Source organism: Mercurialis annua, linkage group LG4 (genome assembly GCF_937616625.2).
Source record: "Mercurialis annua linkage group LG4, ddMerAnnu1.2, whole genome shotgun sequence".
NCBI lineage: Eukaryota > Viridiplantae > Streptophyta > Magnoliopsida > Malpighiales > Euphorbiaceae > Mercurialis > Mercurialis annua.
In genome coordinates, this window is record NC_065573.1 from 19888525 (window position 1) to 19914707 (window position 26183).

At 36.7% G+C, this 26183-nt stretch overlaps 3 protein-coding genes across 3 annotated transcripts; all 3 read right to left on the reverse strand.

The window, feature by feature from the left end:
- Nucleotides 1-874: 874 nt before the first annotated feature.
- On the reverse strand, nt 875-1504 carry LOC126678411 (uncharacterized). Its single transcript, XM_050373310.1, has one exon. The coding sequence runs from the start codon at nt 1502-1504 to the stop codon at nt 875-877; it is 630 nt and encodes a 209-aa protein (XP_050229267.1).
- A 322-nt stretch (nt 1505-1826) lies between these two features.
- On the reverse strand, nt 1827-5934 carry LOC126676161 (uncharacterized). Its single transcript, XM_050370311.2, has 4 exons — nt 5525-5934; nt 4164-5198; nt 2704-2804; nt 1827-2624 (listed from the first exon to the last, which is right to left on the reverse strand). Exons 2-4 carry the CDS (start codon nt 5194-5196, stop codon nt 1842-1844), a joined length of 1917 nt encoding a protein of 638 aa, XP_050226268.1. The 5' UTR covers nt 5197-5198; nt 5525-5934; the 3' UTR covers nt 1827-1841.
- An 18238-nt stretch (nt 5935-24172) lies between these two features.
- Nucleotides 24173-25537, reverse strand: LOC126678412 (uncharacterized). Its single transcript, XM_050373311.1, has 4 exons — nt 25502-25537; nt 25186-25334; nt 24921-25108; nt 24173-24825 (listed from the first exon to the last, which is right to left on the reverse strand). Exons 1-4 carry the CDS (start codon nt 25535-25537, stop codon nt 24173-24175), a joined length of 1026 nt encoding a protein of 341 aa, XP_050229268.1.
- Nucleotides 25538-26183: the final 646 nt, after the last annotated feature.

Below are 26183 nucleotides of genomic sequence, written 5' to 3' on the forward strand. Positions count from 1 at the left end.
TTTTCACTGAATAAAAAAATCAAAAGAAAACACAATTGTTAATCCAGGGCAGGGCCACGAGGTGTACTGCACTATTTATGAACACATAACCTCTGATCAATGTTTTCTCACAATCATCCAAAATCAAAATCAAAATATTATTATATTTCATAAATCACAGCCATTTTTTATAGAAAAATCAACAAACTGTAGATTTCGAATTTCAAAATTCGTTTTGTATGTATCTTCATGTCCCAGTCACAGGGTTTTTGATATTTGGGTGCCTCAAAGGCACCCAAAAATCCAATATAGTGCCTCTTCTGGAATTAATTCCAGAAGAGTGCCTGGGACCACGTGGTCCGCATTCTAGGAATGCGGACCATGTGGTGGTCCGCATTCCTAGAATGCGGACCACATTAATCACCTGATTAATATATAATCAGGTGATTAATGCATGTTCCGCATTCTAGGAATGCGGAACATGCTTCCCCAATGATTGGGGAGACAGTTTTGTCTCCCCAATCATTGGGGCAGCAATGATTGGGCACTAAAATGCCCAATCATTGCTGCTTATTAAATTTTTTTTAAAAAAAAATTGTTTAAATAATTATAAAATAAAAATTAATATAAAATAATTTTATTTTATTTAACTAATGATTTTAACAGACGACATTGACTAATGATTTTAACAGACGATACTGAATTTAACAAACGCTTAGAAATAAACGACAAAATTTAACAGACGATATAAATATTTATTTTATTTAACTAATGATTATAACAGACACTGATAACAAAATAACAATTACAACACACGAATATAATATACATAATATAGTAAACATACAACATATACTAAAATACAAAAATCGATAAATAAAGAAAAATATGAAATCTAATCCTCATATCTACGAGTCCTCGGTCTCTGTACCCTCAAACCGTGAGTCTCTCGTCGGTGCCGCGAGCTGTCTGTGATCGAGTGAAACTGTCTGGGTACCGGAGGGCTCTCGCCGCTGTCGGATGCGTCCTCGTCCTGAGCTGAATGCTGAACGTCTGCTGCTGGTGGTGCAGTACCGGTCTCCTCCTGTGTGGGCGGTAGAAGTCTAAAAGATGGAGGTGTGAGATCCGGTCGTGATAAAAGCTCCTCGTACGCCTCTGAACCGATCTCCGGACCGAATAACCATGACTCTGATAGTGTAAAATGTAGCTGTGATGGATCCTGGGCCTGGTGAGAAGAAGATGGCCGCGAATGTGACGTCGACGGCTGATCATCCGAAGGCATCGTGGGACGGTAACACTGATCGAAAGACGTGAACGGCTGAGCATCTGTATATGGCGCTGGACGGTAATACTGATCTGATGCAGCAAACGGCGGTGGTGTGGTCTGCTGAAACGGAGACGCCGGTGGTGTGGCCTGCCGGAACTGAGACGCCGTCGGTGTGGCCTGCTGGAACTGAGACGCCGGTGGTGTGCCCAGAGAAGTGGTATATGCTGTCTGTCCGTACGACGGCTCAAAAAACGGCATCGACGAAGGCGGGACCTGATACGATGATACCTGGGGTCCCTGAAATACAAAGTTAAAAACGCAACATTTAAAATATATATTTAACTACGAGTTAAAAAGCAATAAATTAAATTATAAGTAACGTTCTGACAAATTTAGTTAACATTTGTCAGAACGTTACTTAAATTAAAAAAAAAAATTAAAACTTACATCGTCGTAACGCAGCCCGTCCAATAACAGTCTGAAGTGAGAAACTGAGTGTCTGGGAACTCGTGCTGTCCCCCGCTCCCGCTGTCTGGGCCCCCCCCATCTGCACAAATTATTAAATTATATTTTAAGCGTACTGAAAAACGTAAAATTAAGATAACTTCATACGAAAATTGTACCTGTCACCCAAAGGCAATCCCCCCGTGACGGTAAAGTCGGCCAAACGGGGTCGCAATGGCCTAAGTCGCTCGTAAGCCCAGAGCTGTAGAATCCACACGGCGCCCCCGATGTTCTGTCTGTCCGCCGAAGCAGAGGCGCAGAGGCATAGCTCGTGGTACAAATACGCCAGAACAGCCGATCCCCAGCTAATATCGCGCAAGTGGCCTAAATCCGCCAGATGCGGAAGAATCCTCACGCCCACGTGGCCACTGTTCAAGTCCGGAAAGCACAGACCCTGTAAAGCAGCCCAAAGGTAGCCTCGAACCGCCTGGTCGACCTGATCCTCTGTAGCACCCGCAGGCAAAACCGTCCAACCTCCAAACTGGGCGGACAACCAAGCACCACTGACCCACGAGGACCCCGGTTTACGGGGACGGCTGACCTCTAACTGCCTCCCTAAAAGCGGAACAGACACCGTGTTCCAATCCCGTATACGAGGTCCGGTAACGGGCGTCCCATCCACTGGGAGCCCTGTCAGGATGGCCACGTCCTGCAGCGTGATAGTACACTCGCCCTCTGGAAACCAAAACGTGTGTGTCTCTGGTCTCCACCTCTCCACAAGAGCTGTGATAAGGCACAAGTCAACTGGAAACTGGCGCATCGCTAGAAAACCAGACATGCCAGTCTGAATAATCCCATTCCTGATGCGAGAATCTAGCTCGTGAAATGGAGTAAGTCTGGCGCTCGAACGTGACCCTAAGGAAGACTCGTCGCCCTGAAAATATAAAAATTATATAAAAATTAGGACACTAAAAATTATAACCAAATTAGGACAATAAAAAACAAGATTTTACCTGGTTATCCCAAATAACCGAGGATCTGTGATCGTCCTGCATTGTCAGAACGTCTGGCACCAACGGCCCAGGAGTGTAGTAGTCCCGACGTTCAGCCATAGCTGAAATAAAAAATACATACAACACTTATTAAAAATTACAACAAACATTCATAAGAATAATACATTAGTGAATGATATTCGCAAGAATTACTAAAAGGAGATTCAAAAGAATAATACATTCATAAAGTAACATTCATTAAAACAATAACAATCATCACAAATACAATAACAGTCATCACAAATACAATAACAGTGAACAATCATCGCACGTGCATTTCTTATGCTGAAGGTTTACCGTATGGGTATTTCCTCCTCTCCCATTTGAGCCGTTCTTCCTAGTTTCCACTTTGCATGTCATCGTAGAACGGTCGTACGTCTGACTTGTATGAAAACGGGCCTTCTCCCCCCTCTGCTTCAGTAGTTGGATGCATATTGGGGTGTAGTGAACGTTTGTAGCAATCAACTCCTCATACGTCTTCCAACGCGCGTCGAACATTTTAACCATCCGCGCAAAAATTCCCTCAAGCATTGATGTGATCGGAAGCCCCCTTATATTCTTCAGTGTCGCGTTGACAGACTCAGCATAGTTAGTTGTCATCACATTGTGCCGTTGCCCTTTTTTGTCATACACCCTTGTCCACTTTTCTTTAGGCCGCTTTTCTTGCTTAGTCAGCCATGCATACGCTTCTGGGCTTCTAATCTCGATCGCTGCCATGTAGCGTTTATACTTGTGCTTCTGATATGCTCGGCCTATGTGGCAACCATAATATTAGCGCATAATAATAACCTATGTAGCGTTTATAATGACTCGTAAAAAATCATTACCTGCTTTATCCGCCAGCTTCTTCAAAACCTTGTTCCTAAACTTGGTCTGAAAATTACTACAGAAATGTCTGATGCAAAACTTGTGGGCGACACCGGCCCATTCAGGACGCTTCAGAACCGACAATATTCCAGCGTGCCGATCAGATATAATGGCCACCTTCCTTTCGCAAATCACGTGCTCACGCAAATGTTCAAAAAAGTACTCATAACTGGCAGTACTTTCAGATTCAACAAGTGCAAATGCCAGTGGCATGATGTGACTGTTCCCATCGATTGCCGACGCGATCAACAAGGTCATTTTGTATTTGCCATACAAATGAGTACCGTCGACGAACAAAACTGGCTTGCAAAAACGAAACCCTTCAATTGTCGGTTTGAAAGTCCAGAACATTCGGATGAACGTTACGACTTTCGGCTGAAGGATCCCGTCGGTGTACACCTCAGCGCCTACAAATCACAAGTTCAACAAAATTAGAATTATTACTTGAAGCAACTCGTTATATAACAAATTAGAGTTATTGCGTATACCTTCTGCATCCCAGAAAGATCCAGGGTTGACATGCATCATCTCGTTCATGAACTTGTGAACCATACCAAATGATTCATACCAGCCACCGTAAACATCAGCTATTGCCTTTTCCTTTGCATTCCAGGTTCGTTTATACGGAGGCCTAACTCCAAGTTGTTGCCAAATTCCAGCTCTGAGGGTATCGATCCGTATATCACGTTGCAGCTTTACTTGACCCTTGATATAGTCTGCGATTGCAACAGACCCAAAATTCCGATGGTTTGGATCAGGTAACAGCTGATTGCACGTGTGCGGGCCAATATATTTTGTCAACGTCCACGTCTGAGTTGCTTGCAGAAGTGTAGCGCGCAGCCACCAGTTACATACAGGGTTCTGCCTGCAAGCCAACACTATTGTCGAGTTGGTAGTCCGGCGACCCTTGAACTCTCTTCCCACCCCGACCGAATAAGTAGTCGCACAAGCTCGGACGGCATCGCGATTTGGGAATACCATCCCTACTCGGAATTCCATCCCAGGATCCCACATAATCTTTTCATCATCCTCCGGGGCGACGTCAAAGTCGCAAAGATCCGCCGTTCTTACATGCTCAGGAAGTTGCGACTCATATTGTGAATCTGCTCCTAAGTCTTCCTCGACATCCTCTTCGTTGCTGTCGTAGAAATCCGCTTCTTCCTCTTCTTCCTCTTCACCACTACCCCTCTCAGACCCGCTTGAATCACCTAAGACCAACTGATCTAGTAAAGTCTTGTTGCGAACCACGGCCTCGTATTCCACGTACAATTCCAAAATCTCGAGTTGCGGATACCGCACGACCTCGTTCAGAATTCCAAACACATGCTCGTTATTCTCCACAGAAAACAACGAGTACGACCGTATCGCACCCCCAACTATTCTTGGAAGCCGGAAGTAGATTTTTGAAATTTCTACTTCCCCGTCGGTAGAAACTGCTCTTCTACAAATATTTTGTAATTCCTCGAAACTCATTCTCTCGCTAAGCGCCATATTAACCGGACGACCCCCGTGGTATTCTATTCCACACGGAGAACTCACAATACGGCCATCACACCATATCAACAAAGATATATTTGGACTCGTCATTTCTAATTAATAAACAACAAATTTTAACACCGTTATATTTAAAATGCTAATCTTAAATTTATAGCGTTAACATATCAATCGTAATTACTATTACTTTATTTCTAATATTTTTTTCAAATAAAAATAAATTAAACATATCCTAATATAATTGTATGAAATTTCTAATTATACACTTCCTTATTACATGCATTTCTAAGTTATAATTAAAGTCTAATATTTTGCTATATTAAAATTAATTTTATAACAATTTTACATATTATTAAATTTCTAACATTTATAAACACTAAAACTATTTAATACAATAATTAAAAAAATTACACGTACTAACCTCTTGTAGTCCTTTAAATAAATATCGAATAAAAAATATAACACTTCACGAATAGATCCGTTTAGCTCCGAAATATAACTTCTTCCAACTTTTTCCCGAAATATTTTTCAAAATATAACATCGAAACTACTTTTTTTTCTCCCCTCTACTCTCATTTTTTTTCTTTGATTTAGTAACTATTTTTCCTTACAAATAAAAAACCCCCCATCCCTTTTATAGGCAGCCTCACCGTTGGGAGCTGGTCTCCCAACGGCCAATTAAATGCGTTCCGCATTCCATGAATGCGGAACGCATTTAATTTACCGTTGGGAGACCAGCTCCCAACGGTAAATTGGCAGTGTTCCGCATTCCTAGAATGCGGAACACTGCTAATCAGATTTAATATTCTGATTAATGTGGTCCGCATTCTAGGAATGCGGACCACCACGTGGTCCGCATTCCTAGAATGCGGACCACGTGGTCCCAGGCACTCTTCTGGAATTAATTCCAGAAGAGGCACTATATTGGATTTTTGGGTGCCTTTGAGGCACCCAAATATCAAAAACCCCCAGTCACACTTTAATTATTATTTTCCACGTAATTTAATATACTCGCTAAAAAGGTAAACAGAAGTTGCAGAACAATAAAAGCAACTAAACTCATAAATTATTGACCTAATATTATTTTATTAATATGTCAGAAACTTGCATATAGACAAAGAATCCAATGACTATAATTGTTCTTTAATGGTAATATCTAATGTTGCTGATCATATTGACTTAGCCTAGCTAATGTAATCCGTTAAAATTTCACAGTTAAAAAAAAAATCAACATATGTCATAAATTATAATTCGGTATTTTTTATTTAAAAATTAAATAATTTGATATTTAATTTTTAATTTCGTTAATTTATAGACACTTGGATAAGAAAAAAGTGATTAAGGACTAAAGCGTCACATGATAATTTCGAGAGAAATTCGTCTGGGTGACGAGCTATCGATTTGCTTGAGCGCATAGTTGCGAATTTAAAAGGTTAAAATGTAATTAGTCCTGAATAGCACATAAAAATCTAAAAAGATTGTAGTCTGAGTTTAGAAATTGGACTAACTGTAATATCTTAAAAGTTTATGGATCAATTTGTAAGTTTTACAAACTAAAATTGACCATACTTAAACTCATAGGTTCCCAAGAGACTTTTTATGTATTTTCTGGCACTAAAAACGACTTTAAGACATGTTTTTCTTAGCCAACAAGTATTAATATAGGATTTACTCTTTTAAATGTAGTTTTTCCTAATTCAAACTCCTTCATTAATTATCTCATTAATATTAATTAAAATTAAAAAAAAACTAAATTATCAAAAAAAAAATTAAAAAAACTAGAACAGTAATTTAACTTTAACATAACCATAGAAACCTTGGGTCATCTCTAACTATAAATACAGCTGCTAATCAGCTTAGCTAAGGACCGACAATTGACTAAAAACTAAAAACCATAAAAGAAGTAGAAACCCTAGGAAAAGACCTATTTATCGCCCCCATCCACGCAGAATTCACACTCAAATTACTTAATTTTAGTCCTAAGAGCGAAACTGAAACGTTCTAATCAATCAAGTACGAGCTGTATGCGTAGATTCAAAGCTGGATTCCGCATCTAATTCGTCAATAAACGAGTTAAGGACTCAGAACGGTATTTATGAGGACCCCCAAATATTTCTTATCACTTTTATGCCATGATAATCACAATAGATGAATTTTTGTGTTTTAGGATGCATATTAGTCTACTCTGTTGATTCTTGTCATAAATTGCTAAATTTGGTGTTCCTGATGAGATTGCTATACAAATTGAAGAGAAGTATGTTAATAGGTTGTTTTAATATATTTTGTATGCCACATCAAGATGTATATTGACTATAATGCTCAGAATGCATGCTAGGGTGTTTTTATGCTTATTTACCTTAAGTGTGTTCTTACTCAAATTGCCATGAAATCAGTTGTTTAAGTGTCTTAAATCAATTTTAAACACTTTAAAATATTCCCAGTACGTGTTATTGCATTCCTTGTTCTTTTTATGTGTTTTTGCATGAAAAACCGAGCCAAAACGACGAAACTGCTGCCCCTGCTGACGCTGTAATACCCCAAAATATTTAATTAGCTAATTGGACCACGTGTCCAGTCTGGATTCGCCAGAATGGCGACATCAGAAAGATTTCCGATAAGACTAAGATAAATAAGTTTTAGTAGGTCGGTTTTAGAAAAGATTATTGCGGGGAAATTAATATCATATTTCAATTCTAAAGTTGGAATTGGAATTAAAAGGAAAAATATCAAGAAAAGTCCAAAATAAAGTACAGGGACCAAAGTGGTAATTTAGCCACTTTGTATCGGAAATGGAAATATTGGATTTTGACGGGAAAGTGTTAATATCAAGCTTCGTATTATTTATCGGATATAAATAATACGTAACAGTAATAATTTAAGAGTTTATCGATTTAGTTATGGACTAAATCGTACAAAAGAAAAGTTTAAAGGATAAATGATAGTAAACAAAAAGAACAAGGACTAAAGTGGCATTTTAGCCAACAAATATAAGAAAAGGAAATATGAATTAGAGAGCAGAAGGAAGGATCGAGAGAAATGAGAAAACCTTCGACGATACCGTCGTTTCGCCGCCGTTTCGCCGTTCGACGTCCGATTCGAGCGATTTTCGCGGCGATTTCTTCAGAATCGAATCCTCTATCAATCCCGAGCATCAAATCAAGGTAAATATCTCGAGAATTGGTAAAAAAAATAGGATTTTATTGGCTATTTTGATGGAATTGAGTTTTAGGATTGAATTCGACGTTTTTGAAGTTATTATAGCGTTTTAATGAAAACCGAGATGCGGGTTTTGTATAGTTGAATGTATATCACGTCGAGATGGCTGAAAAGCCCCGGAAAACGACTTTCCGGGAGCTGTCACGAGTGTGCGTTCGCACACATTGAGTGTGCGTTCGCACACTCCTTGAATTTTAGGGTGTGCGTTCGCACACTCATTGTGTGCGTTTGCACACTACCCAAAACTTGGCAGATTCAAAATCCCAACGGTCAGTTTATAGATTTGCCTCTTAGGAACGCCTCTGTCACATTTCATCTCGATCCAACGGTTCAATTGGGAGAGATCGTCGTTTTACTAAACAGTGTCAGTGTGCAGGCAGCACCTGCGCATTGTCCTGAAAACTCCTTGAAACTTCATCGGAATGAAACTAAACCCTAAAACTTAAAAGTATTATACGTATAGGAATATGAGATTAACGTCTAATCATTAAATGCTAATTATTTATCAGACGTGTCAGCGAGCAGAGAGGTCAGTAGACGTGGGATAGAGAGGGCATATCATTTCATCGACCACATTATTGATTGGATTGCGGTCACTGTGAGTTGCATTTTACTTTCGTGTATTATATATATAAAGTTATTTTATATAAATATGTATACTGTTTTTACGCATCGCATGTTATATGATTTGATTAAATGTTACATGTTTCTATTAAGTTTATTTACGAGAACTAGTATGCGATCCAAAGAAACTAGCTACCTATTGGGTGTCAATAGGCTGTGTGATCACCAGTATCGAGTCAGCCTAGTATGTTTGCATTTGAGAAATGACTTGACACAGCTGGGAGCTGTTGATGATTATAAAATTTACGTGGCTAGGCCACCAGCGAGTTAGACTCGCGATTGATATTTACGATTGGGTTTTTGATACGAGTGAGTACTCGGCTACGGTGTAGTCTGGAGTCCCCGTATCTAGTGGCTGGGCCACCAGCGAGTTAGACTCGCGATTGATATTTACGATTGGGTTGAATGATAATGATTATTCGAGAAATGTGTCGCATGCTAGGATATTAGTTTCGTACGGATCAAATACATGTTTATATGTTTTATATTATTGTTTTCTCGAAATGCGATGCTATGTTTTTATATTAATACCGTTTGTAAATGCAAACTCACTCAATATTTTCCCAAATACGGACCCCTCACCTTTGATGTCTTTCAGGTACTTAGTATATGGACCTAGCTAGAGACCGATTTTGAAGTCCAGAAGTCAGCTGTGTATGTTTAGTATTTGACTTCTGTGAATGCTGCAGTAGTGGTCCCGTGTGACAGAGTCGTAGCCTAGACAACAGTACATTTTGATTGTACATATTACTTGCTGTCCTGTTTATATGTTTTGGTAGGCTACGTGTTTTATATGTTTGTTCACGGCACCAGATGCCGGTGATAAGCTTGAGACACTAACTGATGTATGTAGTACTGCGAGGCCAGTTCGTACAAGGTACGGTAACTAGAGCCCGCGAGGTTTTGGAACAGTTAGTGTAAATGTATGATTATATGTTATATATGTATATTGGCTTCCGTTGTTTACTGTTGTTTGTTTATTATTTACGAAAAATTAATAGTGGTTTGAGGCTTGCTACGGGTTCCGGAGCTACCACTCCCGTTCCCTAGTGCCGGTTGCGGCTCAATATTTTGGGTCGTGACAGACGCCGCCGTAAAACGGGCCGCCGGTGCCGCCAGCGTACAATGCTGACGCCGACAGTGCAAAGTGCCACCGCAAGCACTGTGGGTGGCGCCGTCCCTCTACTTCTGCCCTCCTCCAGAACTGTTTCCAAATCCTTCCGGACTCGATCCAATATTTGTTTCGCGTTTTCAGGCTCGTTTGAACTCGGAATTATGCTCATTTTGAATCTAGATATATTGTTTTAGTTGTAGGATAAAACATGTCCTACTGTATTTCTGACCTCGAAGGCCAATTTGTAATCTGACCAGTCAACCGGGCCCAGGAGCCCAGATCCGGTGCGACCAGTAACTTTCATACCTGATTCGAGCCCATCCAAACTCGGAATCGATCCGTTTGAACCAGCGGACTCGTATCAACAAGACGGACAACTCCCGTGTTCTGCCCGAAAACCAGTTCTGACCACATCGACGGCAAAACGCATTGAGTTCCAAACACTCCAGCCTATAAGGTTTAAAAGTATTTCTAACTTTATATGCATATCCAACTGCCCTTTTGTATGTTTATATTGCTTTCCAAAAGCATGATCCAGTCCAGTATTATCAAGTTAAAGGATTAACCACATTAATTAGATAAATCAAATCAAAACCAACAAATCACCTAGAAATCTTAGGACTCCCATGAAAAAGTAGTTAAAGGTTGTATGAGTTATTCAAGATGACTAAATAAAATCAATCAAATCTAGAAACCCGATTTTAGGCTGTGTGCATGTAATCAATCCAAGCCGACCAGTCCTTTGTTATTTGTTAAAAACCTTTAAAGTTAGATAAATGCATAGGAGTATTTGTTACTTGCCATAATCAAGTCATATGAGCGTGCTAAATTGGGTCCCTTTACGGCTTTCATATGTGTTTAAATTCCCGCAATTTATACTGTGAACTGCGTGAATGTTGAGATGAGATAAAAATGAATACAACCAGTAAAAGTAAACGTAACTGATAAGTCAAGTACTAGAGTTTCAGTAGAATATTCACGAACCCGATCTTTTGGTCTGGCGCACGATAATCTCACCCATAAGCGAGTGAGATTATTTTGTCGGTATAAAAGACATTTCTAGCTAAGTTAGATGGCGACTCCTTATTTTCTCAAACCCTTTCCAGAATAAGAGTCCTCTCATAAGGCTGGACGAGCGGCCCCGAACCCCGCTCCGCTCACAAGACTTTTGTTAGTTCAATTAATAATTTGGTACTCACATTTAAACAATTTGATACCTTACTTTCAATTATGTTAACGATTTGGCACCTCATTTCCATACAATTTGATATCTCACTTTTTTTTTAACAATTTGATACCCAATTTAACAAAAGGTTGTAATTGTTTGCATAATTAAAAGTAAGGTACCAAATCATTTGATAATCAAACAAGAGGTATCAAATTGTGAATTATGACATATATGTAGGGGGTCTCACAGTAATGTGCTCAAAATGAATTGTCAACTATTTCGCTAATGAAGTGCAGTCATCGATCAAACTTCTTCAACACTCGTAAACTGACTCCTAATATTAGAAAACTCCAATCATCACATCCGGTTCAACGAACACATGACAAATCCTTCATAGAAATGAAAAATAGGTCTTTCATAAAGAAAAGACAACAAACGTTTCACAAAAAGAAACAACAAACAATAAAATGCAAAAAAAGAACTATGATTTCCCATAAATAATTTCATCGTTGAAAGTTTTTCAATCTACCTTCGATTCTTGATCCGTGTAAAATTGAATTTGATATACACTTCTTTGATAAATTTTAATCCTTCAAAAACAAAAGTTAAAAAGAGTGAGCTATTTATTAAATTTTATGAAATTAAATCAACAAAAAATGGTTATCGTCAACGACAAAAATAAACCGTTGATGGCCACCAAAAATAAAATAAGAGAAAAACTGTAGGCAGCAGCGTAAATTACACGCGATTTAATAATTGGACGGTATTTATTTTCATTGTTTTTTTGACATTTTAGGCAAAATAGGATATTGATTCTATTATGTTTTTTTTTAATATCTGTTGTGTCATATTATTAGTTTTTTTAGATCAAATGACTAAAAAACGCCAAATCTTTGAATTTTTTTTCACAAAAGTCTAAATCTTTCAATTTTATCCAATTTATCCTAAAATGTATGATTTCATTTCAATAATGTCCAATTACGTGATTTTGCTCATGTGGCGTCAACGTAGTGCTGATTTGGCAATGCCACACACTAGCGCCACATAAGTAAAATTGCATAGTTGGATATAATTGAAAAGAAATCATGCGTTTCAGAATAAATTAAATAAAATTAAAAAAAATTAGATATTTTATAAAATTTTCATGAAAATTTGCATTTTTTTTTATCATTCCATAACTCTATACTTGGATACTAGGACTTCCTATTGTGCGTAAATTTAAGAATAGAGAAAATATGTATTCTATGTCCAATGGACCAATGGGTCATGAATTATCAGTTACATATTTTGAGAAGTAATTATTTTTTTATACTTAAATTTGTTCATAAAATTAACTATAGTATCTATTAATAATGTTGATGAATACTGAAATCGGCTCGATCTTTTTAAAATATTCAAATCAGTTATTTTAGTATCCAAAGGAATTTTTGTAATAATATCCCTAACGTTTTCCTATATTTTTATAAATATCATCTGGCTTTATGTATTTTATACATCAACTCAATTAATTTTCCCCTTTGTCCCACACCATTGCCATCCTATCCTTTTTGAATGTGCATTGCATCCCTTTAGTTATTCTAATTAAAAGGCAATTCCAAAACTTATTTTAGTTGAAAAGACGGTCATATTGTATTCGAACATATTTTTTCAAGAGAATAGGATAAATTTTATTAGTTTTATAGGTAACACAATTTTAAAAAATAATATTTTTTTAATCATACGTTTTCTATAATAAAAGAATCAATTATAATATAGCGATAATTATAAAATATACCCAAATAATATGTTGTTTGAACTTTTTTTTAAAAAAAATAACTGAACGATTGTTTTGTCTGGTAAAATTTCTCCCCTCCTAAGCAAAATATTGGACTCCCCCGCTATCCTCATTCTTTTTTTTTTTTTGAGAAGAAAGATTGAACTTTATTAATTAAGCAAACGAATTAACAAGTTCAGTGACCGGAAAAGGAACTTCACCGTCACTAGTACAATCTTTACCGAAAAATACACCCCATTTGGCTAAAGCATGAGCCACTTGATTACAATGTCTTCGAATATGTTGAAACTGGACGTCACGGGAGTCCATTTCAGCCACACAGTCGTCAATTATAATTTGAATAGGGTCAATAGCTGCCATAGGATTTGACAGTCTACTGATAACATTGGCAGAATCCGACTCTATTATCAACGCAGTCCACGCTAAATCAGAAGCCATCTGCATCCCAAACATAACTGCCTTTGCTTCAGCAGCCTCAACCTCAATAATACCCCTGAGAATAGCAACTCCCCATCGAATAACATGCCCAGAACTATCACGACAAACACTGCTCACCACCGATAGATTACTCCTGCCAGAGACAGCCGCGTCGCAGTTAACTTTGATCATATTCTCGGGTGGAGGAGACCATATGACAATCTCTGTAGGTCTGAGGGCTTTACTTACTCGGTCAGAAGAGGATTTATCACAGGCATTGGAAAGGACATGCTTGAACAAAAGCTCAGCCGGTGGTCTGTGATTACCGAAAACCACATTATTCCGGTCATTCCAGATTGTCCAGAGGCTCGTCACAAAAATCATTAATTCATCGGCCTTTAGTGAGCTGAACATATTATTAAGCCATTCCACCCCCGAGCTGCATGGGATAGTATCAACACGCAAATTTAATGGAGAAAGTAGCCATAAACCCCTAACAACATCGCACTCCTTCAACGCATGGAGCTGGGTTTCATCTTCAATCCCACATCTCGGACAGAGCTTAGAGAGCTCAGGCATACGGACCACCAGGTTCCCATTACAGGGAAGAGAATTATGAGCAATTCTCCATAAAAAATGTCTAACCTTTGGCTGAACTGGACACCTCCATAATTTACCCCACAGCTCATTACTTGCTACGTCTTATAATATGCTTTTGTGAGTATAAAGATATATAATTCTGAATTATTATTATTTTTTGATACAATATATTAATAAATTTAAACTTATTATAAAATTGATCAATATATCTTGGATATAAAAAATTGTCAGTTTTCTTTAATAATTTTTTATTTTATGTCGATTATATTCAAATAGCAAATAAAAATAAGTGAATGATCTAACTGCTAAAAAATTCTGTATTTTAGATTTTTTTTATTAATCAATTTCTGTATAAATTCTTTTTATGATAAACTGTAGCTAGCAAGATAAATTGATATATGTATCCTTAGAAAATTGTAGCTAGCGAGATAATCACAAATTGAAAGAAATTTGAGAAACTACCAAGAAAATAGGCTAGATTAAAAAGGACTAAAAAGGAAGGAAAGAAGAATTTCAAATATGTATATCTAATTCAAAAGTTTTACCTTAAAAATATAATGTTTGGACATTAAGGTTACATTATTAATTTGCATGTGACAATGCTAGATAGATAAATAAATGAACTAATATAAAGCCATCATATTCCCACTTTATAGACCATGTCCAAAATTCACTCTAAATTAGCTTTTTTTCCCTAGTATTTATGATTTGAATGCAAAAACAATTACCTTCAATAGAATATTCATTACAATATAAAGAATTTCAACCGTAAATAATCGATTTAATCATTTCAACAATAAAAATTAAATTGTTTTAATTATAGAATTTTTTTAACTCCTTCTATAATTATTTTAATATATAATAAATTATTTTATTTTAGTTATTGAGAATTCATTTATCTTCCTTTATAAAATTATGTTCATCTTTGTTATGTAAATTAAGAAAAATTTAATTTCATTATTAAGAGATTAGAATTTTAAAAATATTTGTCATATGACTCAAAACAACCGAGTGAAAATTCTTTTTATTGTTGTACCGAACACAACTAAAATATTGTATACAATTGTTCCGCTAGCTTGATTGATGAAAATTAAAATTAATTAGAATATTATTTATATTTATTAAACACATATAAAATAAAAATTGTTACTATATAAATTTAATATTTATTTTGATAAAAAAGTTGATTTATATTTAAAAATAAGTTCTAATGGTATTAGAAAGCCAATTTTTTTTAATTTTTAAAAATATATCCAAATCTTTAAAAAGTTGTAAATTTGTTCCAAATTGTCGAATTCGCTAGAAACCTATCCAATTTTTCAAAATCGATTTGATGTTTTTTAAGATTAAATTATCCGAATCATGTGGCTTTTCAACTAACAATTTTTTTCTTTTTAATTTTTTTATAAAATTCACACATCCAATTATAGTTGTAGGCATAATTAAATCAATTTTGAATAAGTAGATAGATTTGGAACAAATTTGTTAATTTTTTTATAGATTTATAATTTTTAAAAAATTTGGATATATTTTTAAAAATTAAAAAGGTTTGACTTTTTTACCCCATTACGCCAAATAACCAAATAATTTTCTATTTTTGGAATATAAATAAAATATATAATATAATTATAGAAAAATGAAATGAAAATACTAAATATGGACCAACAAGATACATATAAGTATTAAAGTAATTTTTAGGTTAGGTGAGGGCTATCATTTTCAAAGTATTGTGTGGAAAAGGATAGTCGGTCTTTGTCGTACGTTAAGCTCAAGCAAGGGCACAATAAAAATTAATATCCTATATTTATTTAGAGACCGTCCCCTACACTGCAACAAATAATTTACAAGTGAATACAACATCGAACAAAGGGTTAACGCGCCCCCTGAACTTGTGATACGGAGTCATATAACTCAATTTATACTTTTTTGAGCAACTAACCCCAAAACTCTTCATTTTTGGGTCAAATAACCCCATAACTGTATTTTTAAAATGCGTAAAATACAAATCGGAGGTGAGAGATGCAAAAATGTAATTAAATACTTCCCTAATTATTGCGATATAATTATCCTAAATTCATTTTTTTAAATAAAAATATAATTTATTGGGTTATTTGACCCAAAAATAAAGAGTTTTGAGGTTAGTTGCTCAAAAAAGTATAAATTGAATTAGATGACCCCGTATCACAAGTTCAGGGGGCGTATTGACCCTTTGTTTATACAACATCTACACTTCTCCATAAATTCTTCATAAACGCCATAGATTCTCCAAAACTAATTTATTAAAGATATTATAAAAAAACATGTAAAATAAATGATATTTTATAATCTAGTTGCAAATCAAAAAGTATCAAAATAATTATATATTTATGAGATGGACGAAATTTATGGTTATTTTTAAAAATATTATTAGAAAAAGTATATATTAATAATATTTTTTAATTCGTAAAAATTAAAAAACATCAAAAAATTCTCTATTTTTGGAACACACAAAATATTATTTAAATTAAACTCTATTTATATTATAATAGAAAATTATACCGCTATTTTTAAAGTAATTTTTTAATTTGAAATCATTTTCTTTTAATTAGTTTATGTATGTTTGTTTTTTGGTATTAATCTATAAAACATGCCCAGCTTAGCTGATACAACTTAGCAGAGCCAGCTCTAAAGCAGCAAACCACAAAATAGCAAATCAGCTAGCACAATAAAAAGGATCAACAATTAATTTTCAAAACATCTGGCTTGCACATCAAAAATTAATACATATGACTAAATAATCAATCTGCATCAACTCTTATTTGAAAATCAGACAAATTTTAGCTCTCCAAATGTGATAAAATAGCAGCTATCCATCATTCTTTTGCACTTTGCTTTATCAGATCTACCATTATCCCTTCTCAGAAAAAAAAATTCACTTCTTTGCTCCAAGAATAAGACTGTCTATTGATATTCAAATATCCAGAGTCCTTCTCTGCACCTCTTTAGAGAAAAGACAATTAAAAAAACAAGTGTCTAATGTTTTCCACATGAACACTGCAAAAACTGCAAATGTTAATATTAACCACATTCCAAGCCTTCAACTTATCTTTTGTCATCAACCTGTTCTTCAGAGCTAGCCAAGTTATGAAAGAAAATCTTGGAATGTGACATGGATACCAAATGAAAGGAGCCCAAACCAGTTTTTTTTACTCAAGATTTAACATCTTCCAAAGACTGTTGATTGAGAAGATGCCATCACTTCTAGCTTTCCACTTGACTTATCTTCAATCATTTAATCAACTTTAAAGTTTTCTTTAACAAAATTTCAGACAGTAAAAATATATTCATCTATAGGTCTGGTAAACACCAGTTACTATTTTTCCAAAGTCTGCACACTTTATAAGACTTAGGAACTTCTGAGTCTTTTATCACAACTTCTGAAAATCTATCAGCAAAGGACTTCCCATTTGGCAATGGATCATATGCTAGAAAATAACTTTTCTTCATTCCCTAACTTATAATCAAAATAAAAGCCTATCTGAGATCTAATTTTGAGTAGACCTCTCTAGCTCCAAGAGATATCCAAAGACTTAGCAATCTCCCAGTAGCTAGCAAGCCTGAGTTTGTTGCCAATCACCCAATTAATCAACATAGAAGGTTTGAAGGACACCAGATTGCAAACATTTTTTTTTCACAACTGTAACATTTTGTAAGTATATAGATTTGATCCCTAACCCTCCAACACCTTTCTTAGAGCAAACATCCTTCCAGCTAACTCTGCTACCCTTTTTCTCAGAATAACTGCCATGTCACAAAAACTTCCTGCAAATACTCTCAACTCCATTAATTACTGAATTAGGCAGCAAAAAAGTAGAACACCAATACACATGCATGCTTTACAGCACTGAGTTCACAAGCTGCAACCTGCCAACATAAGATAAGCTCTTTAAAGACCAGGAAGAAATTTTAGCAATAATTCTGCTAATCAAAGAGGAACAATGGTCTTTTGAGAGCTTAGAAGAGATTAGAGGCAACCCAAGGTACTTTACAGGGAGAGATCCTTCCACAAAACACAGACAATCAATTATCTCATCTTTTCTGCAGCCATCAGGACCATCATAGTACATACAATTTTTCTACAAATTGGGCTTCAAACCAGACACATTAGAGAAAGCTGTCATAGCTTCCTTGAGAATCATAAGTAACTTCAGATCACCATTGTTGAAAAGAAATAAGTTATCAGCAAATGCTAAAATGCAAAGATTGATTTTTCTACAACCTTTATGAAAACTGAAATCAGGGTCCTCTTTAGTTCTTTCACTTAATAGTTCTGAAAGGTAGTCCATGCATAAGACAAAGATCAGGGGAGAAATTGGCCACCCTATCTGTTAGCGCAGCAGAAAATAAATAAGAGAAGAGAAAAGAATCACACAAGATTTTTTACGTGGTTCGATCAATGCGATCTACTCCACGGCAGAGAGAGAATTTATTCTATATGTTTGTTGTGAGTTTACAATAGGGTCATCACCTCTATTTATAGTGAACCCTTAAGACACAATTTAAGTCCTAATCCAATAAGGAACTAGACTATAAATCCTAAAAGGAAAACAATGCTAAACAAAGGATTAAGTATCCTAATCTAAATAGGAACAATATATCCTAATCCAAATAGGAACAATATGAGCCATAACTCAACAATCTCCACCTTGGCGAATACACCCAACAAGATTAATCCTGAAACCTTCTTCAGCAAATCACAAGGACACCAAATTGCATCACATAATAAACTCTCCACCTTGACTTAAAATTACTCCAAAGTCAAAGTTAACCAAGACCAACTCTCTCTCTGCCATCCATGCCCCTTAAGGGCCTCATGCACTGCGTACATTGACCAAGTCCAAGCTGAGCTTGAACTTTTCAGTAGGCAACGGCTTTGTTAACATATCCGCTGGATTAACTGCAGTGGCTATCTTCTCTATAAGAAATCTCTTGTCTTCCACGACATCCCGAATGAAGTTCATCCTCACATCAATGTGCTTTGATCTCTCATGATACACCGGATTCTTTGCCAAGCACAAAGCACTTTGACTATCGCAATAAATCACAGGCTTCTGAACTTCTAAACCCAAGCTATCAATTAGACCTCGCAACCACATACCTTCCTTGACCCCTTCCGTCAAAGACATGTATTCCGCTTCAGTTGTGGACAAAGCAACTGTAGATTGTAAAGTTGCTTTCCAACTAATAGCACATCCATATAGGGTGAAGATATAACATGTTAAGGACCTCCTTCGAATAAGATCTCCTCCATAGTCGGAATCTGTGTAACCCACAATTCCATCAGAACCACCACTAGAACCATAAACCAGACATATGCCACTCGTTCCCTTCAAGTACCGCATAATCCACTTGACCGCCTCCCAATGAGTCTTTCCCGGATTACTCATAAATCTGCTAACCACACTAACAGCATGTGCTAAATCAGGTCTTGTACAGACCATTGCATACATCAAGCTCCCGACCGCACTCGAATACAGACATCGCTCATGTATTCCTTCTCAGCATCAGTACTAGGTAGTGCATTAGCATCAAATTTAAAATGTGATGCCAAAGGAGTGCTTACTGGCTTAGAGTTCTCCATTTGAAAAGATTGCAGCACCTTCTCAATATATTTCTGTTGAGAAACATACAACAGGCCTTCTTTCCTATCTCTCCAAATCTCCATGCCCAAAATCTTCTTGGCTTCACCCAAATCCTTCATCTCAAACTCACTACTCAACAAGGCTTTCAAGTCGTTAATTTCAGCTTTAGACTTAGCTGCAATTAACATATCATCCACATATAGCAACAAATAGATCAAGGAATCATCAGACAGCTTCCTAGAGTAAACACAGTTGTCAAACTGATTTCGAACATACCTATGAGAAAGCATGAAAGCATCAAACCTCTTGTACCACTGTCTAGGAGACTGCTTTAAACCATACAAGGACTTTTTCAGCAAACACACATAGTCCTTGTGATCAGAATCAAGAAATCCCTCCGGCTGTGACATATAAATCTGCTCCTCTAAACTCCCATGCAAGAATGCTGTTTTCACATCAAGTTGTTCTAACTCAAGATCCAACGCACTCACCATAGATAGAAGAACCCGAATGGTTTTGTGCTTCACAACAGGTGAGAATACTTCATTGTAGTCAATTCCCTCCTTTTGTGAAAAACCCTTCGCTACAAGTCTCGCCTTGAATCTAGCTGATTCAACTCCAGGAATACCCTCTTTCTTCTTGAAGACCCATTTGCATCCTACCGGTTTCACTCCTTTTGGTCGAGGTACCAACTCCCATGTACTGTTCTTCTCAAGAGACTGCATCTCCTCATTCATGGCAATTAACCATTCAGATGCTTCTCTACTCTGCACTGCCTCTTTATACGACTGTGGCTCATCAGAATCAATGATCTCACTTATTGCCAAAGCATAAGCCATAGGATTAGTGTCAACCGTATCAACACAATCCACATATCTCATTGGTGTTCTGATTTGCCTTCTTCCTCTCCTTGTTTCTATACTATCTTCTACCACTTCTTCATTAGGCTCGTTTATAGGATCAGTAGTAATCCTATTTGGAGCTACAAACTCCACCTTCTGGCTAGCACCCAGATCAGTTTTTCCTGCAAGATCACCAAGTTCCTCTTTCTGGCCAAACATAGTAGATTCATCAAAGGATACGTCTCTACTAATAATCAGTTTTGGAGTTCTATCCATCTCTGTGCACCACAGTCTGTACCCTTTAACTCCAGTCGCATACCCTAGAAATATGCATTTCATTGCCCTCGCCTCAAGTTTACCATCATTAACATGAGCATAGGCAACACAACCGAAAACACGCAAGCCAGAATAATCAGAGGGTTTACCATACCATACCTCTTGAGGTGTCTTCAAATCAATTGCAGTAGATGGCGATCTATTCACCAGATAACAAGCAGTGTTAACTGCTTCAGCCCAGAAACGCTTTGGAAGACCCGCGTTTAACCGCATGCACCGAGCACGCTGTAGTAGTGTTTGGTTCATCCGCTCTGCAACCCCATTCTGCTGTGGCGTGTACCGTACAGTGTGATGCCTCACTATACCTTCCTTTCTACAGAAGTCATCGAATGGTGCATTGCAAAACTCTAACCCGTTGTCCGTCCTGAGTGTCTTGACCTGTTTTCCAGTATGTTTTTCAACCATGGTCTTCCACTCCTTGAACCGCCCAAACACTTCATCCTTCGATTTCAGAAAATACAACCACACCTTTCTCGAGTAGTCATCAATAAAGGTCACAAAATATTTGAGTCCCCTGTGGGATTCAACCCGAGCAGGACCCCATAAATCCGAGTGAATATAATCCAGGATGCCTTTCGAGGTGTGCCTTCCAGAAGTGAATTTCACCCTGCGTTGCTTGCCAAGAATACAAGTTTCACAGAACTTCAGCTTCCCCGTTTCCGCTCCTTCTAACAACCCTTGTTTACTCAATATGGATAGCCCCCTCTCACTCATATGACCTAACCTCTGATGCCACAACTCGGTTTTACCATCATGTACCTCCAAGGACCGAGCAACCGCCACAGTTCCCACTACTGCACTTCCTGTGAGAATATAAATGCCGTGTTGTAGCACACCCTTCATCACAGTCAATGCACCTTTAGAAATTCTGATCTGTCCATCTCCACCTGAGTGGTTGTACCCTTGCTTGTCAAGTGTACCCACAGAAATCAAGTTCTTCCGCAATTCAGGAATATACCAAGCATCAAATGTTCTAACCATACCATCATACATCTTGATCTGAACAGAACCACTACCCTTGACAGCAAGCTCTTTATCATTCGCCACCTTTACAGTGCCATTCCACTCCTTGAAAGAATTAAACAATTCCTTTCTAGAAGACATATGATAAGATGCACCAGTATCTAGGACCCAGGTACTATCAGAACTTGATGTACTCACAGTCAAAACATCACCGCTTTCTTCCTCATCAGAACTCTCCTGTACCACAGCTGCATTAGCATTACCGCTTGATTCCTTGTTTTCGCCACCCTTTTTCAGCTTCGGACAATCTCTTCTAAAGTGCCCCTTCTCCTTGCAGTGATAGCATCGTCGTCCATTAGACTTCGATTTGGAACGCGACCTGTTTCCTTTCCCACCATCTCTCTCATGACTCCTGCCCCGACTCACCACAAGACCAGAAACCGATTCCTCCTCATTAGAGTTAGAGACCTTTTTCTTTAGTTCTTTGGATTGCAAAGCATCCTTTACATCACTAACAGAAATTGAATCTCTACCATATAACATTGTATCAACAAAGTTTTCATATGAATTGGGCAAAGAACATAAAAGAATGAGGGCTTGATCCTCTTCTTCAATCGAAACACCAACACCTTGTAAATCTATAACAATTCGATTGAAGTTATTAACATGATCTCTTACCTGAGTATTTTCCGTCATCCTCAATGTATACAAACGTTGTTTCTGATACAACCGGTTTGTAAGAGATTTCTTCTGAAACTTGCTCTCCAACGCTCCCCATAAAGCATCAGCAGTTCCTTCACCGATAACCTCTCTCAACACCTCATCAGAAAGACTCAATAGAATCGTACTATGTGCCTTTGACATAATATCTGCCTTCTCTCCCACAGACAAACCTTCCGGTAAATTGCTTTCTCCTCCTAACGCCGCTACGCATCCTTGTTGAACCAAAACAGCCTTCATCTTGACTTTCCACAAAGTAAAGTCATTCGAACCATTGAATTTCTCAATATCAAATTTATGAAGCGACATCTTCAATCAACAAAATACCTAGAATCTCAGATTTGAAATCTAGGCTCCGATACCACTTGTTAGCGCAGCAGAAAATAAATAAGAGAAGAGAAAAGAATCACACAAGATTTTTTACGTGGTTCGATCAATGCGATCTACTCCACGGCAGAGAGAGAATTTATTCTATATGTTTGTTGTGAGTTTACAATAGGGTCATCACCTCTATTTATAGTGAACCCTTAAGACACAATTTAAGTCCTAATCCAATAAGGAACTAGACTATAAATCCTAAAAGGAAAACAATGCTAAACAAAGGATTAAGTATCCTAATCTAAATAGGAACAATATATCCTAATCCAAATAGGAACAATATGAGCCATAACTCAACAATCTGAGCTCCTTACCTCGAGCATAGCCATTTAGCTCTCCATTAATTTGAATAGAGAACATTACTGATATGATACAACTCATCACCAGTATAATAAATCTTTTGAGGAATCTTAAGCCAATAAAAACCTCTTGTATGAAGTCCCAAGCCACTGTATCATAGGCTTTTTGCAGATCCACTTTCAAAGCACTTAAATTACTCTTCTTTCTATGGTAGTTCCTCACTAACTCATGCGCTAGTAAAATGTCATCAGTTATTCTTCTCCCAGGAATGAAAGCAAACAGGCTTTACTCACAATTTTAGCAAGTAAACTACTGAGCCTTTTAGCAAGCACTTTAGAAATCGTTTTATAAATGACATTACAACACGTTATTGGTCTGTAATCACTTAAAAAAGTAGGGGATCGAACTTTTGGAATTAATGATATAGCAGTTGAGTTTACCTGCCTTAACATTTTTCTAGATTTAAAAAAATCTTTAATGGTTTTAATTAATAACATCCTTTTCTATTATACTTCAGTTTCTCTTAAAAAAAAGCACCAGTGTACCCATCTGGACAGGGGCTTTGTCAACATTTATGTCAAATAGAGATGCTTTAATTTCTTTATTAGTAATATCTCTGTCTAATAAAGTCCTGTCTTCATCACTAAGAACATTCCCAATAGAGAATATAGAGGGATCAGATTAGCTTCTGTTAGGAATAGCCTTGCTAGTGAAATTTTTATTGTGTCTCAGGATTTCCTCTTTTTTATCAATGAAAGATCAGTAATAAGCGTCCCATCATCAAGTTTAAGAGAAGAGATGTTTCTCCTAATTTACCTTTATTTAAGACTTCTATAAAAAAATCTTTGGTGTTTTTGCCACCTAAAGCAATCCCATTCATTTTAGTTTTTTTATCAATGTATGTTTATTTCATTATTCTTTAAGATAAAATGCTGAATTATTTTATTAAAATAATGTGTTTTGGTTTTGTTTTTTTAGAGGAAAGTTACAACTTTGTTAATCATGAAAGAAAATTACAAGATCATTGATTGGAGTAGGAACTCGCCCATCAAAGATACAATCTTTACCTATGAAAATGCCCCATTTAGCTAAAGCATGAGCTACATGGTTACCATCCCTTTTCAGAAAATTAAAAGCTACCTCTCTACCATTACAAAAAGAGATGCAGTCTTCGACAATAAGCTGAGTAAGATCCATTGCATTGTGAGGAAACCGAAATCTATTAATGACACTTAAACAATCTGATTCACAAACAATCTTGGCATAGGGTAAATCAGCCGATAACTGCAACCCCAAACAAATGGCTTCAGCTTCAGCTACCTCTGCGTTAATAATCCCATGCAAGATTTTAGTGCCACTGTGCAAAACTGCTCCCGACGAATCTCTGCACACCATGCTGATTGCTGCAATTTTCTTTTCCACAGAAATGGCCGCGTCCGAGTTAATCTTCAATACACCAGCGTGGGGAGGCTTCCAGACCTGAGCTCCAACAGCAGGAGGACGATTCTCCTTAGCAGCAGCCGGAGTAATAAGGGACTGGACCCTATTAAAAAGAAGCGGAGGTGGCCATCGACGATTCTCAAACACAATATCGTTACGATCATTCCAAATGTTCCAAAGACATAAGATGAAAATTTGAGCCTCTTCACCTTTAAGGGCACCAAACATGGCATTCAGCCATTAACTTATAGAACTATGGCCATAACTGTCTACTCTCAGATTAAGGGGGAAAGAAGCCACAAACCTCGAACTTTTTTGCACTCTTTTAAACAATGAAGCACAGATTCCTCATGATTTTTACATCTGGGACAACTACCATCAATTGACAACTTCCTCCTAGCTAGATTCAGATTGCAGGGAAGAGCGTTATGGCAAATCCTCCATAGGAATTGCTTCACTTTTGGACGCATGTTACAGCTCCAAACATTCCGCCTATAAACCATTTTCAGGAATGGAGTTTGAGGGACTAGCTTGCTGACGCTGCAGTAATGCAATCGCTCGATAGTAACCTGACTTTCACAGTGTAAAACCCCGACTTATTCAACGGCCAAAACAGCTTGTCTGGCGGAAGACGGCGACTTATGGGAATTTGCAGAATATCATCGACTACCTCCGCTGTAAAAGCGTTCTTTAACTTCCCAGAAGACGGCAACTTATTCTGTTTTTAATAATAGTAATTATTTAAAAACAAAAGAAAACATGTACATAGCGAACTATCAATTATTTAACAATAAAATGCGATAAAAATTTTTTGTCTCTCTTTTCTCTCTCAAATAAAAAGGCCTAGTCGTCAAGAGTTTTCTTTTAGTTTTTCTCTTCGGATGCCGTCAATGGTTTATTTTTACCCTTGGCGTTAGCCATATTTTTATTATTTTAGAATAAAATAAATAGTCGACTCCTTTTCATCTTTTTTTTTGTTGGTAAATCTATCGACGAGGCGCATCAATTTCAATATATATACAAATTAAGAATCAGAAATAGATCAAGACCTTTTAAGACTAAGAAATCGTTTATATATATATATATGATATCTTCATTAGAGCGATTATTTTTTTTTTTTATAAAAATTGTTGTTCATTGTATATAAAAAGTTTGTTTGTCTTTTTTATGAAGGATTGGTAGGTTTTCTCTTAAATAGAGAAGTATTGGATTTTATTGTGATAAAGCACTTATATAACTTTTATTTTTATTTTATAAGACGGTCTGCGAATTAAGATTTTATATCTTATTTCATGTTAGATCATTAAAAAAAGGTTATACGTTTTTTAAATTCTTACCTTGATATTAAACGAAGATTATTTGATTGTCAAAAAAAAACTATAAAACTCGATTTTTTTGTTGGAAATGGACTACTTGGTATTGATTATTATGCTGAATGAATTGAGACTGGAGATAGTTTCTGCAGCGAAGCGTAGCCCATTAGTTATGAATGTGGATCAAGGTGAAGCTCTAGCTATTTACTATGGGCTATGCATAGTAAGGAACCGCTGCTTCAAACTTCAGCGAA

Excerpts from the sequence above, each read along its gene's own strand:
- LOC126678412 (XM_050373311.1), bottom strand. The coding sequence starts at position 25,537 with ATGGCTAACGCCAAGGGTAAAAATAAACCATTGACG. Across the intron at positions 25,335-25,501 it reads GTAAAAATAAACCATTGACG|AATAAGTTGCCGTCTTCTGG; the intron begins GCATCCGAAGAG and ends TATTAAAAACAG. Across the intron at positions 25,109-25,185 it reads TTTTACACTGTGAAAGTCAG|GCGGAATGTTTGGAGCTGTA; the intron begins GTTACTATCGAG and ends AATGGTTTATAG.
- LOC126676161 (XM_050370311.2), bottom strand. The coding sequence starts at position 5,196 with ATGACGAGTCCAAATATATCTTTGTTGATATGGTGTGATGGCCGTATT. Across the intron at positions 2,805-4,163 it reads TGGCTGGTATGAATCATTTG|CTATGGCTGAACGTCGGGAC; the intron begins GTATGGTTCACA and ends TTTTTATTTCAG. Across the intron at positions 2,625-2,703 it reads CGGTTATTTGGGATAACCAG|GGCGACGAGTCTTCCTTAGG; the intron begins GTAAAATCTTGT and ends TTATATTTTCAG.
- LOC126678411 (XM_050373310.1), bottom strand. The coding sequence starts at position 1,504 with ATGCCGTTTTTTGAGCCGTCGTACGGACAGACAGCATATACCACTTCT.